This window comes from Micropterus salmoides, unplaced genomic scaffold, assembly GCF_014851395.1.
Source record: "Micropterus salmoides isolate LMB-PRFRI ecotype aquatic unplaced genomic scaffold, ASM1485139v1 Ms_hic_scaffold_21, whole genome shotgun sequence".
In the NCBI taxonomy this organism is placed as follows: domain Eukaryota; kingdom Metazoa; phylum Chordata; class Actinopteri; order Centrarchiformes; family Centrarchidae; genus Micropterus; species Micropterus salmoides.
Genome location: NW_024041262.1, coordinates 2,200,645 through 2,216,248, shown reverse-complemented (window position 1 = coordinate 2,216,248; position 15,604 = coordinate 2,200,645). Strand labels below are relative to the sequence as shown.

Genomic DNA, 15,604 nt, shown 5'->3' with positions numbered 1-15,604 from the left:
GTAGTCAGCAGGTTCAATTCACAATGACTGGCATTCTGCCGCTTTGCCAGTGTTTTGAGTCTGAATGTATGAATGAGACAATAAGGTTATAGTTAGGTGTCTCACAGATGAGTGGATGGGGTTAAAGCAACATTATGTAAGATTTGTTGTTTGTGCAATTTGGCGCCGATACAGTTACAGGTTGTTATTCACCGCTGCTGTAAATAAGGACAGCTGTAAATGTGCATTTGTTATTATTACCTTACGTAAGATCAAAAACTAGCAAGTCACCAACTTTGCTAACACAGCTAAACATCAAGCGAGTGCAACAATACAAGACATAGCAGTATCACCAAAGTGCTTATAGGAAAGTCCTGCCACTCGACAGCCATCTGGTAACGCCTCGGGCAGTTATTTCAAACTACCAAGACCAGGTCCCTATCTAAATGAATGGGGAAAGAGCCACAACTGCACTTTCACTGGTCACCGGAACATAAAAACTACATGTATAGAATCAGCAGTAAAATCTGATGAAAATCGCTGAAACATTTTGACGACTTTGCCCCAAAATAATGATTAAAAAGCTTTTCCCATCGGTTGTACTTCTACGCATGCGTGGTAGAAGTGACACATGGGTAGTAGTCCCCTCCGTAGGTGGAACTACGCGATTTGCTTAATATGTTTCCCTGCCTCGACTGTTAAAAGCAGACGACTCCCTTCTAGTAGGAGGGGCGGGATAAACGCCATCTTTAACATTAAGGGCTATCTCTATAGAGTTGTACTGAGGATTCTTAAAGTGGTGCGTCTCCTCTTAAAACTTCTCTGAATGAATTCTCAGGCATGTGATCGGCAAAGGTCAAAAAAGCACACCCTGATAAAACTGGCGGTGGCTCCATTATAGCATGTGGATGGAAAACCAGGACCCATGACAATAACTTATTTGGTGGATGTGTTGCATTGGGAATCAAAGACAAGTGTCTAATCCACTGCGCCTTCGCCACCTCTCTATAATAATTATTATTTTGTATTCATTTTTTACCAAGCTTCAACAGCTAAATGTGCAACATGCAGCATCAAATAATTGATTCTATAACTAAATAATATAACTACTAACTTTCAAATTAGTTTAGTAGAAGTTAATAGATTATTTTTAATGAATAAGAGACAGCAGCAAAGGTTGTCGCCTGTTTAAGACCTGGTGTAAAGAAACAGTTATATTATTAAGGAAACTCAGATCAAACAGCCACATCAGTCTCTGTGTATTGATAAACTGTAGGAAAAAGTTTTTACATTTCAACTCTGCCAGCGGGCGGGCGTGTGCGTGAGACGAGAACGACCGCAACAGTTTCACGGGATCGCGGCAGTTACACAGAAGCCGTTGCCATGGTTACCTCACGGCGCGCTTGTTTGCCTGTCTGTTGACGAGGAGCGCAGAGCGACCCCGTGGATCATAGCCTTCTGAAAAGGCCTTATAAACACTGTCACAACCATTCACAAGAAATTATTTTATAACTTGCCAAAACCTTTAACATAAGGTCATAAAGACTTACAAAGCAACCATTCATACAGCAAAGTGTATATAGGCTATATGATTGATCAACCAAGTCAAAGTAAACATTAGACACAGCCTATAACAAGCAATGATCAAATCATACCCAATTTATCCGATGCTTATTGTCAACTCAGTGTTGGGCAAGTTACTCAGAAATAATACAGCTACTACATATTAACTTAGCATATAGGCTACTCCTTAAAAAAGTAATATTAGAACTCTAGCCCCCTTATTACTGGGTACTGGGTGATATAACGCCACACTCTCCCGATTAGTCAAAGCATCACTGGCAGTAGTCGCACAAAGTTTACCACAGACGACAACGTTCTTTGCATCTTAGACTGTGACACAATAATGGCAACATCGTTACTTACAGCTGTCGAAAATACCTCTCCTCCCTGTTCTCCTGTCTTCCTTTTTGGCTTAAAGCTGATAAAGTCCGGTGCCGCTGAGCTGCAGCGCTCGCGCATTCACGTCAGGGATGGTGCGTTCAGTAGGGCAGCCTTAATATGATTGGTAACTATAATAACATTATTGTTTTGGAAATAGTAATCCGTCACACTATTCTTTACTGGGAAAAGTAATATTACAGTATTACTGCCCAGGGGCGTTTTTAGGATCTTGAAACATTGGGCCATAAAACTTCATATCTTCACATAATAATTGACCCCCCACCCCATGTAAAGCAGTAAATTGTGAGTGTTAAAGACTTAACTTCCTGCATTCTGGTGTTTTTCTGCATCAATTTCCATCCATCCATCATCAACAGCTTATCCTGCATACAGGGTCGCGGGGGGCTGGAGCCAATCCCAGCTGACATCGGGCGAAAGGCGGGGTACACCCTGGACAGGTCGCCAGTCCATTGCAGGGCCACACATACACAAACAACCACTCACATCCATACCTAAGGACAATTTTGGAGACACCAATTAACCTAGGCCGCATGTCTTTGGACGGTGGGAGGAAGCCGGAGCACCCGGAGAGAACCCACGCGGACACGGGGAGAACATGCAAACTCCACACAGAAAGGCCGGGACGACTGGGGTTTGAACCCATGATCTTCTTGCTGTGAGGCAACAGTGCAAATCACTGCACCGCCACACCACCCCTGCATCAATTTATTGTGGAAATTATTTATGTAAAAAGGACACACAAAATTCAGGTGTTGCTGAATTGTGGTGAATATTTAAGAACATTTTGATATTTTATGACCTTGTAACTGATTATTTATTTCCATCTTAAATGTGCAATTTTACTACTGCCTGCCTTGGCCAGGTTGGTCAGCAGGTTTTCTGCTCATGTTCAAAGTTCTGCACATTCAGAATCTAACTGGGTTCTCTGACATTTCCAGAATAAAGAATATTTTGAGAGGTCAAACAGGATAAATCATAAACTTTGCAATCAATCCGCACCGTGTGGAAGGGATCCATACCACAGATTCTGCAACCCGTTGCACCACTACTATCTATTTTATCCGCCATATTCTCTCTCTGTGCATCTCAAAAATAAATAACAGCTGGTAGCTGCTGAGTGAAAGATCAGTTTCACCGGCGACATTCTGTTTATGGACTCACCGTCAGACATCGCTATAAAACAAATAGTAACCACTGCGTATTAAAGAAAAGAAACAGGCTGATGTCCAAAGCGATGCTCTGATCAACAACAGGACCCTTTTAATATATCTCCATCAATGCAGTGATCGTCTGACATAGATCTTACAGTGTGTAGGCTTCATTTGCTCTGCAGAGACTAAAGACGCTTTAATGCACCGTTAATGGAAAGTGAAAGTATTAATTAAGAGTAGTCCTACATTAGATGTACCCACCCCTGCTGCAGACATCATCACTGCTGCCTTCAGCTAGAAGTAACAGCAGCACAAAAGAAAAGTCTGTAATATTGAGGCACTTTGCTGCACCGGCCTCCAGCAACTTCTTTTTTCCTCCTTCAACATTTCTATAGGCTACATTTTGTCTGCGACTGATGTGGACTGTGAGTGACTGACTGGTCACTTAGTAAACCGCCTCCTATATGAGCCAGCTCCGAAATCGCCTGAGCCAGGAAGGCAATGTGAAATAAAACTTTACATTAGGAAAGAGGGGGGGGACAAAACATAGATTTTGAAATGAAGAATGCCTCCTAGGTGATTAACTTCACCACAGACCCACACAAGGTAATTTCAGCGCCTCTGATAAAGTGCAGCTCACAGCTTCAGGTGGAGCAGAGAGGACAGACACAGAGCTACAGCTGGATCATCTTATTCTCCACTAATGTGCAGGAGAATAAATAATAATCTCTCGCGCGCGCTCACATGCACGTAACCTTAATTAAGAGAGTGAAGTTCAAGTTTCAGCATTTTGTTGTTTGTTTATTAAAAATCCTTCTGAGATCCGGGGCTTTTCAAAAAACAGGCCAGGGCGAACGATGCTGCTGTTACTGCTCCAACACGTTACGTACCACTGATGCGCGAGAGCGACTGTGGTACACACTGCGTAGGTGTGGAATGGGCAGCTGAACGCAAACGAACATCCTTGTTGATACTTGGAAAGGAAGAAAACTTTACACACGTCAGCCTGTAGATGTCCTCAAATCATTTCCATTTCACCCTTTCCATTTCACTCGGCCAACTCCTTTTTTTAATTACAGATCTGCATGATTCACATGGGTCCGATTTTCAGGTCGGAAAATCCGGGAAAAAAAATATATATAAAAAAAAAAAAATCACACCCTGAATACTAGCTCAGCATCTGCCTTGCAGCCTTTTATTTCACCAAAGCTCTTGCCAACATCTGGCAGCCCTCTTGCTTGGTCACTCCCTTTTTCTCTTCTTAGCTTTGTCTGCAAACGTCCTTTTCAGTCTCTTTGCCTTTGCCATTAGCTAATGTTATGTCCATTGAGGCTATTGAGCCTGGATATGATGCCTGCTTGCCCGACTCTAGCACGACACTTGCGCTGCTCTCCACTCGCAGCAGAATAATGTTGTTTGAAACTTGTGTGGGTTCAGGAAAGCTTAAAGGAGACCTATTAAACTGCTTTTCCAGTCCTACTTTGTAGTTCTGTGACTCCTGTATGGCAGCTTTGCATGATTCAAAGTTCTACAAATAACTTTCTGTTTTATACTGGCTCTTCATTTCAGCCTCTGTCTGAAACAAGCTGTGGATGCTCCTGTCGCTTTAGCCTCTTTAATGAAGTCAGTGCAGCTGAAGCTTTTTTTTAAATTACATACATCTGAAAAGTCACAGAAACATAAGAAAAAAAACTCACACTGAAGACTCAAAGTTTTTGAAGTGCAGGTTATAAGAAACCTCAGGTTGCAGGTTGTTAAAGACTAACTGCGTAACTACTGTTTCTGGTTAACAAAAAAATCTTCCTCTTCTTCTGTAGGGATCCTTTCCTGTGATCAGACACAAGGATACAGCGTTTATTTGTGTGTAACTCACCATGCCAGTGTTAGGTCGGTGATGGTCTCCAGCACAGTGTAGAGGGCAAACACAATCCAGTACATCATCCATCTCACCTACAAAGACACACACGCAAAACAGAAAAAACACTGAACAACAGAGCTAGAGCAATACAGCAACCAGATATTTGCTTATTGGTACAGTATATATGCTGGCTGGTAAGTAAAAGTAGCAATGCAGAAATGCACAACAAGAACTGAAGTCATTCAGAAACAATGTCTCCATCAAATAATCCGTCAGACAGAGAACACTGACAAGACAGTATGTATATCTTTGTCACAATTCTTTAAAAAACTAATCTAAGTGATCCATATCAAGGTTGTTTTTAAAAATGACAATGGCCAGTAAATCATCTTGGGATTTTCTAAATGTCAAAATTTCCATACCTGCCTCAAAAATCCAATATCGGCCGGTTTATAACAACTTTATCTCCTGTTTAAAACATTTCAGGGGCCTCAATTATTCAGTACCGCAATATTTCACCAGCTTTAGAATTTGATGACAATAGCAAGATTATATGACGTGTTTTTTCACTGACCTAATGATGCCGTATTAATACAAAAAAAGTCTTAATTGCTTTCCAAAACATAGCATGATTTTGGCAGATATATGAATATTTGCATATATATTCATGTCATCTGTTGTGTGGTAAGAAAATCCACTTGCAGACACTTGAACTACCTGAATATTCTAATATTCGTCATCACCAAAGCTGGTAAAAGGAAATTCTGATTGAGCAGAACTACCGAAAGAACGCTTAGAATGCGCCTCGAGTGACTACGTGATCAGATCTCACTTTTGCGCTATATATCCTAATAAGCATATACATCAATTCTGTTTGCAAAGTCCAAATGTGTTGTTTTTAACCTGAATTTGATGAATTAACAGTTTACCATGCTAAAAATAACACAAGAATTAGGTTGGAAAAAGCAAGACCTCAGTGGGTCCTCAATATATCTTTGGAGCATTCACACCTGTAGCTCTACTCAAGGCCAATTTATACTTCTGCGTAAAGGCTGTGTGCTGTCGTAAGCATCGCCCTGCAATTACACCGCCAAAACACTAGTTGGCGGTGGGGTTTCTATGATCCATTGTGCTGAGGTTCTTCTTATACATAGGTGTAGGCTGTAGCGATGAAGAGTGAAACTGAGCATATCGTGTAAAGAGTTGGAGCTGATCGATGTTGAACAGCAGTTACTCTTAGTGAAATTACTAAAACGCAGACACGATTGAAGGCGTCGGAGGAGATGGCACGAACAACCCTCCAACCAGCTGAGGCAGAAGGAGACAGTTTTTTGGGGAGGTGCGCATCAGGCTACAGCGTAGGGTTTGTAGCTGTGGTGTACCTACAATGTAGTTTCCACACAGAAGTATAAATTGTCTTGTTTTAAGTGTAAACCTGTTAGATGGCCTCAGTTACAGAATGAGAGGATTATATTAGAGGTCGACCGATTAATCGGCCGATTTTTGGCATTTTTTAACATAATCGGCATCGGCCAATATCCAAGTATATCAAGCCGATTATTAGGCAGGCGCATCTGTGGGCAGCCTAGTGTTGTCGTGGAACACGTGTTTGACGCGCGCTGCCGCTAGAGTCATTGTCCAGCCGAGTGAGCAGCAGACCTCATTCAGTGCCTAAGGAGCTAACGGTAAGGATTCAATTCTTATTACTCCTTTATATTTAATTAAAAACTTTTGATATGTTACTGCCAACTTCGAGAAAAAACCTGAATAAGACACATGACATTCGGCTAATTTGGATCGTAGTTGAAGTTGCATTATCACAGAAGAGTTATCATGTCACAATAAGTAAGCAATAATTTTACAATTACAGAGTGAATCTGAGACTTTTATTTGTTCTGTTTGTGTGTCTTATATTTGAGAGGGTTGTCACTCTATGCAGAGACATAAGTAATAAAAAAGAGACCAACGCACTATAGGCTAGTGACAGACTGGCTTGGCTTTGCTTTGCTAACGGGTAGCTACAGACAGACCCGGTGCTAATACGGCACTGGAACCTTAACGACCGTTATCTACCGCACCGAATATCAATGCGGATTTCTGTGCTTCAGTTCGGTGCAAATAGAGGTTAAAAACCAAGCAAATATCAGCCAAAATAAATTGGCGGCATTAATCGGCCATCGGCCGACCCGGATTTCAAAAGATCGGTATCGGCGTGAAAAAAAACATATCGGTCGACCTCTAGATTATATGGTATTCTTCCCCTTCCTTTCTCCTTTTATCCTGCACCTCTTTCCCCCCTCAGGCCAGTAGTAGTGAAGGGCAAACTGAGGTTTAGGATTTTTCGCTTTGCTTTTATGCTTTCTGCTGTCCTCCCTGCTCTCTTGCTCTCTCGCTCCCTCCATCCCTCTGTAAGAGCTTTCCAGACTTCAGGCTGGATTTCCATATCAAAGCCGGCGGTACACAGTGGCAGGCGAGCAGACAGTCACATGGCAGGCTGAGGTATTAGCCAGACCCGACCACTGCTGCATGACTGAACACACACTGACACTAGCTAATGAAATGTCAGTGTGTGAGTGTGTGTGTGAGTGTGAGTGTGAGTGTGTGTGTGTTTGGGGTGGGGGGGTGGGAGGGAGGTGGAAGTGAGGGAGTAAAGTCTGTGTTTGAAAGAAAGAGGGACACAGAATACAAACACTCACATTCACCTGTTTCACAAGCACAAACACACACATGCCTGCAGTCTAACTCACGTTAGGCAGACGCTGAACACACACACACACACCTCTCCGTTGCCTGCACCATTACTGCTGGACTGGTTAATTGGTGACCTCATAGTGAACTCCTCCCATACTCACACAGGCTCATGGGAATGATAAATCTTTAGGAGAGAGAGTGAAACACAGAGCCAGTGAGATGGAGAGGACATCTAATTTATATGTTTCAATCTACTTCTGCCTCGCTCCCTTTTATCTTTCATTTCATACCCCCTTCTTTCTCTCTCTGTCTCTAACAGCATGTTTCCTATCTTTCCCTCCCTCCTTCATCTCATCAGTAGGGAGGCCATTAAGATGTGACCTCAGTGAAATATACAGCAGCCATTTTACCTTCCTGAGGCAATAGCAGACATTTACTGGCCCCATCGGTGAATAACTGTCTTCCATTAAAAGAGAAGGGGAAAAAACACCTGACATCAGCTCTTTACAGCCACCGGGCCCACTGGTAATGCTAAACTTGGTAGACAGAGCATGAAGACAGAGCTGAGCAGCAGTGGAGACTGACTGGTAGTACATGCTGACAGGTTTCATTCAGCACAATCATTACTAGAGCCGACCGATATATCGGCTGGCCGATATTATCAGCCGATATGAGTTAACTGCATTTAATCGGCATCGGCCATTTATAACAGCAGATATATGACTATTAAAAAAGAAACCTAGAGTCAGATCCATAGTTTGCCCACCAGAGGGCGACCAGCTGCAGCTCCCCTGTTAACAACACTGCCTCACCACAAAAACCACAGAAGAAAACAATCAGCTTACCGGAGTTTACCAGAGCTTACACACAGCATTTAGAAACACGCAGAGGGCTGTGTGGGCGGTGAGTCGGTCTTTTGTCAAGTTAATTACATGACTTTAATAATTATAATAAAAACAGACCCAGTCACTTCTCCTCTCCTGAAAACATTCATGACTTGCTAACCCTCCCGTTTTTCACGGCACTCTCCCGGCTTGAGTCCGAGTGCCTTTAATTTGAGCAAAAAAATCCACTTGTTTCACTCCCGGGTTGCTAAACACAGCCATGGCAACAGATGTTTTGCCACTCAGTCCAGCGTGTTCCGGAAGGGGAAGTGACATCAACGCATACCCTCTATGGTTATAACGTTAGTTAAATGAAGTCTCAAAGTTGCAGGTTCTCAGTCATGTTGTTTTAGATGCATTCGATGATGAGAATTGGTTTCTTGTAGCTTTGCTCAGAAGAGTGCTGGTAAAGGGATGACCTAAATGTGAATGGGCTACATTGGAATTATGGCAGATTATGTGTAAAGTCAAATACACATGCTTATTCTCTCTCACTCTCTCTGTTTACAGACGGCTGAAAAAAGTTGCACATTCCAGCAACAAATATTTATTGATGTGCAATTGTTTACATGTTCACTTTTTGAGACTATAATCTATTTTATTAACATAATCCATTTAGGAAATGGTTTTATAGCCCACATACATACCAGCTTTCAATATCGGCCTGTTCTAAGTGTAGTTTATGCAGTAAAGGGGTCTACTATCCAAATCATTCTTAAAAATCAAAATATTGGCTCTTTTTCACTTTAATATTGGCATCGGCCCCCAAAAACCCATATCGTTGGGCTCTAATCACTACTAAATATATTTTTTTTCATTCTCAATTAATCAGGAAGTCATTTTCTTAATTAATTGATTAGTCAATAAAACATCCCAAAACAATTATCCCAATTTCCAAAAACCCAAGAAACGTCATTGATAAATCTTCTGTTATTGCATCTTTACTCCCAGTTGTGAGTTTCACTACAACTGTTTTGTTACAGACAGGGTATCTGCTGCCCTACAGCATCACTTTGTGTGATTGACAGGTCATGAATTAACTTGAACAGTACACAACACAGTTCCTTAAGTTAAAAAGGTTATATGACACATAGTGTTTCACAAATGAAAAAACTGAAGTGTATCATATGAAGTCTAGATAATCTTAATTTCTGCGTTCAATAAATATGTCACTTCATCTTAGTCTGTCCAGAGACAGAATATCCCTGAAATGCAATGGAGGTCCTTATCTGACACACAAAAATCAATAAATATCCAGTATACACAATCAGCTCCTGCTGCTTTCTGAGGTTTAAGGCCATCAGAAAAAACGGCTCAATTCAGGCTAGTATCCGCCTGCTCTGCATAGAAGTCCATTAGTCTGAAACAAAGTGGAGTCATACAGTGTGGCCTATGGGTCAAAAGCTTTAACTGCCCTTAGTCAATACTAGCATTCCTGTGACAACAGCAGATTGCAGCCATGTAGTGTGGCACAGTGGACAGAACTGTTATTTCTAACTGAATGATGTTGGGGGCTGTTAATGTAGAAATAGGAGAATGGGATGAATCTAAGGACTGATGGAGAAGAGGATGTTTCAATCACTGGTTCTACTTTACTGTTCAAAAAGACACAGAGACTTAGACATGTCTGGGAACATGCACACACAAAGTAATAAAAACATGAAAGAGGGCTGGGCCTCTGGAATGAATTTGCAGAGCCAACTTGGTGATGAACTGGAGTAACCTCTGGCAGGGTGTGCTGCTCAAGTCACAAAAAAGCAGCCACAGGCCCGTTTCAGTTGTAGAATAACTGCTACCTTCAAGTAATGAACTCCGGTTCATCAGTGTGTACATGAAATCCTTCACGTGCGTGATTGAGGGTGTGCGTAACGAAAAAGTTGATTTGATTTCATACATTTGTTTTAGTTAGATGATCATGAAAGGTTAGAGGATGGAGGCTCATTTGCAAACAGCAGTGGATGCTGCTCCTGACATCTTCATTCACTGATTCAGCACTCCTATTGACATTTTCTGAAGGGGGCAAAAAGATTTTCTATCCAGCTGACAAAGATTGGTTCAAGTTAAAATTATACATATAGAGTTTCTCCTCCATAAGCTTCCTCTATTTGGCATCTTACATGTGAAAGCCTGGTAAAATCGTTTTTTAAAGATAAACTTATCTTTAAATGTTCATGAAGGTTTTTATTTATGGCAGGACTGTTGTGTTAGAATGACCCTAATAAATAAAGTGGCAACTGAGTCTACATGAATGTCGTAGAATGTCGTAAAAATTTTCAAATTGCAATATTGATTTCAGCCATATCACCCAGTCCTGTGAAGTGCACATACCAGGTAGGATACCTTGTAGCGTTGTTAAGAGAAATGTATAAGTAATTTAACTCTACGCAACTGATTGGTGTAACAGACAAGTGGACCTCAGAATCAGAAAAAGCAGAGACAGTGAGGAAGACAAAGAGAAGGAGAGCGAAGGAAGCTTAAAGCAGAGCCACGGCTTACTGCGTCTGAACCTGTGAGCTGCTGTGTTAAAGCTGTGTGTGAATGTGTTACTAAGTCAGCAGACAGGGATTTCACTCTCACTGACATTAGTTACATCACCCAACTCCACCAACACATCCAAGGCCTTAAATCTATATGCATGTATAGGTTCCCCTCAAAACCAGGGTTAAAATGGAAATCAGTGCTGAGACACAATTCACGCTCTGCTATTCCAGTGAAAATACACCCCATGTCTACAAACACAGGCAGTTATTTCCCTAAACTGGACGCTGTCATCAGGTGACACTTTCACGGAGAAGAATCAAAATGGGGGGGCTTCCAGCTGGGAATTCAAAAGGGTTCATTTTCAGTAAAATCACAACATAACAAGTCTGCTCACTTCTGACAGAGACGGTTCTAATTCACTTAAAACTGAACTGTACAATCACATGGATTGTTACAATCCTAACGCTTATTTGATTTGCATTTAGACAGGTATTCATCTTCAACAAACAGAACACCGTCTTTGACGAGTGATTCTCATCAACATAAAACTTTACGTCAAATATTAGCAAAAGCACCATTTAAATGTTTTCCTTTTAAACTATTTACAGATACCACTGCCAAACCATCACCACTAAAGCTCAGCTCATATTTCCCCCTCTAAAATGTATACGTAGCATTATTATGTGAAATCCTCCAGAGATTTCTTGGAATCAGCGTTTCTTCAACATCCTGGGGAGGCAATTCAGAACTGTCAATTTTCTGCCACTCCTTTAATTGTTTGCACCAGTGTTTAAACTTAACAGATAGGCCCTAACCTGAACCTAACAGTCGCCTCTCACATATTTGTCTCTTCAGAAACTATTGAAAAATGTGAGTACCTCTAATTAGGGCTGGACAATAAAACAATAATGATAATTATCACAATATAATTTTTCTCAATAACAATATAACAAATGTTCAATAAATGTTTGATTGAAATTCATTTGAATCATGAACAAATTAGCTTAATTGTAGCCCAGGTAGCCCAGTTCTTCCTCCAATAGTTAAGGCTGGATAAGGTAACTAATTGGGGACAGTTGCAAAACTGTTTGCATTTCTGTGAGTTACCCAGAGCCTATTTGGGCCCATCCAACCAAACTGTTGTATTAAAACTGTCTGCTGTTTACCAATATCATTTAAAATGGCATTACATATGAAATGTCATTCACAATATTTATTTGAATGGAAGAAGTCAGCGACAGACCCCAACCCTGAGGACAGCTGCAGCATGTTAACGTTTGCTTTTTGTCTCAATAAGTAAAATGTTTACACCAAATACATGCTGAAAAAATCTATGGGAAACACATGCTTTACATATGCATGACACGGAGTGTCATGAAATCAAGCAGGCCATCCAAGTGTTGAGTGATGCTCATGAACTTACATATTCCTTGACATTTTTGGTCTTGACAGCTTTGTAAGAGTAGTATGCAGGATACAGAGTCCCAAACATCAGCCTGCAGGGAGAGAGAACACACATCGTGAAGCTTATCATGTCTATTACACACTATGTTTATATCTTAAATAACCACAATTACCCATTTACTACTATTTACAACATTATAGCACAACATTGATATTCCTGAATGAATGTGGCAGTGTTCTCATTTTGATGAGTCATTGGTTTGCCACTCCACAAGAAAATAAAGATGTTAACATACTACTGTAAATAGTCATACACAAGCAATTTCAATATACTGGATCTATGTTACAGCTTTATACACAGTCAGCATATTTTTCAGCTTAAAACTAAATATATCTTAAACCAATCCGTGAAATAGTATAGTGGACATTTAATTCATGCAAATCTCACAGTACTGCTTTGGAGTTTGGCTTCTTAAAGGATTGTTACTGTGTTATTACTGTGCCCAAACACAGAATTCACTGTTTTAATGATGTATCTATGTATGCATATATCAAGGCTCCAGACTGCAACCAAATGCTCACATTTTGCGACCACTTTTTCAGACATTTTTTTTAATTATCCATCCATCGTCAACCGCTTATCCTGGATAGGCTTGAATCATACACGAATTGGGACTTAATTATTTTATTAAGATGTTTATTTTGTTGAGGAAAAAGGACTGATAAAAGCTTTTACGTAATTTTACTCATGCATATTTGTTGACAAAGATTTTATCATAGTTGTTTTGAATGTTCCACCTCAGATTTGTGAAGTGATCCACTGTTGACCATAAAGAGGAGTTTAAACCACAATTAGCCATCAGGTTTCTTCAACTTTGACTGCCTTTTAACTCGAAAGAAATTACAATTTGATACTTAACGTGATAATTATCAATATCGAAAGATATGAAACATTTTATCGTGATAATATTTTTGGCCGTATGGTCCAGCTCTAGTATGTGTACAATTATAGTTCTTAGAAAGAAAGAAAACCAGAATAAGTCATGAAAATTGCAATGGGTGCATCTCTGTTTACATTTACTCATTTGGCAGACTTTTATCCAAAGCGACTTACATTTGAGGAACAACATACAAGCATCAACAGAGCATCAACTACAGATCTACAACTGACAAAACATACTAGTAAGAGCAGCAATAAAGACTAGTAAGAGCTCACAGTACATATCACATCAATGGGGTAAATACCTAGGGAAGGAAGTAAGAGTTAACAAAAAGTGCAATCAAAACAAGATCATTGTAGGGGATAGAAGAAGAAGAGCACAGGAAGTGCATGTTAGAGGTTAGGAGTTCGAGGTGTTATAAGAGGAAGTGTTCTCGGAAGAGATGAGTTTTCAAGAGCTTCTTGAAGTTAGAGAGGGACGCCCCTGCTCTGATGGCGTGTGGTAGCTCGTTCCACCATCGTGGTGTCACAGATGAGAATAGTCGGGACTGGGATTGCTTTGTTGCCGTTTCAGATATTATTGTTGTAGACTTTACCTCCATGGTGAGATGAACACCACAATTATCAACAAAGAACCACTTACAGCAGAGAGTAAGACCAATATCTTTGTGGCTATCTACTGCAATCAACAGAGCTGTCTTTCTATTCTCACACACACAAAAAAGAAAGAAGGCACATCGACTAACAAGGGCAGTTTGTCCAGTCTCTCTGCTCTCAGCTGCACACCATATATTCTTCCTGACAGAACTGTGCGTGTGTGTGTTTGTGCAAGAAAAACGACTAGCTCAATTTATAGCATGACACTCCTTCCCTTGAATCCCTCTCAAACATTCTTCTGCTCCTCCTCCCTCCTACCCCTGCAGCACAGTGTGTTCTCTGCAGATCTGCCTAGTCTGCACGCTGGATGTGGACCTGTTCAGCTGGAATACACAGTGAGAACATATTCAGCCATCACTGCTGGTACTAACTGGTGCATTTCAAGAGCTTCCCAAAGACTATTCAGGTATAAAGGTGTTTAGAAAACAACTTGCACACCTTTTTTTAAGAGATGCCTTTTCCTTTTGGGGCAAATTTGTCACCATCACATTCTGCTGCCATCAACCACTCATACGTAGGACTGGATATTTCCTATTAGTATTGGCTGAATGAAAGAGGGGAGCAAATTTCTACAGTTGCACTACAATCTGCTACAATCTACAAGGTCGTCAGCATTCTTCCACTCTTATGCAACAGAACTTGTGATTACCTGCCAGATTAACATGCATTTCTCATTACACCTCTCACATTTCAGTGGTTAAAGAGGTATTTCAGCCTAACTCCAGTATTGCACTTCTATATACAATTCCAAGAGAGCAAGCAATAAAAAGAGGAATGGTCAAAATCAATGCAGCAGAGGCTAAAGGTGGACAAAATATTGCGAGACAATACAAATCAGATCCGATGCAATAACATTATTACACTGTCATTGGTATCGAAACTTGGTGTGGTGGCGAAATGTGGGGTGGGCTGGTGAAACAATGTTATTGATGATGTCTAACAAAATCCTAGGATTTCTTTTTGTGGAAGAGATTATGTTTGCATAGTAAGCTGTCTGGGCTTCTTTTACCAACGCACTGAAAGAATATCAGACATCTTTGACACACTTCTAGCCCAGTAGCTTTCCATAGCTGCTCAGTTCTGCAACAGTGCCGTCTCTAACAGCGGTAAGCATCTGTCGTCCATTTAGAAGTCTTAACCTTTAGAGGTGCCACTTTGTCCAGTGCAATGCTCATTAAAAGTGCTGCATTAATAAGTCTGCAGCATTAAAATTTCTGAACTTGTATACATTTTACTGTAGTACACTGTCCTGCTGGACCAAGTCGACCAATTAAAACTAGAGCCCAACGATATGGGTTTTTGGGGGCCGATGCCAATATTAAAGTGAAAAAGAGCCGATATTTTGATTTTTAAGAATGATTTGGATAGTAGTCCCCTTTACTGCATAAACTACACTTAGAACAGGCCGATATTGAAAGCTGGTATGTATGTGGGCTATAAAACCATTTCCTAAATGGATTATGTTAATAAAATAGATTATAGTCTCAAAAAGTGAACATGTAAACAATTGCACATCAATAAATATTTGTTGCTGGAATGTGCAACTTTTTCAGCCGTCTGTAAACAGAGAGAGTGAGAGAGAATAAGCATGTGT

At 40.6% G+C, this 15,604-nt stretch overlaps 1 protein-coding gene across 3 annotated transcripts in view; it reads right to left on the bottom strand.

The window, feature by feature from the left end:
* reep3b (receptor accessory protein 3b) overlaps positions 1-15,604 on the bottom strand; it is a 42,012-nt gene that overhangs the window by 14,306 nt on the left and 12,102 nt on the right. For 2 of the 3 annotated variants that reach the window (XM_038735160.1, XM_038735162.1), the window contains exons 2-3: positions 12,433-12,505; positions 4,969-5,045 (exon numbers count right to left, since the gene is read on the bottom strand). In XM_038735160.1, coding sequence (XP_038591088.1) covers positions 4,969-5,045; positions 12,433-12,505 — 150 coding nt within the window. Of the gene's footprint in view, positions 1-4,968; positions 5,046-12,432; positions 12,544-15,604 lie in introns of those variants that run through there. The other variant, XM_038735159.1, reaches the window with a different exon arrangement.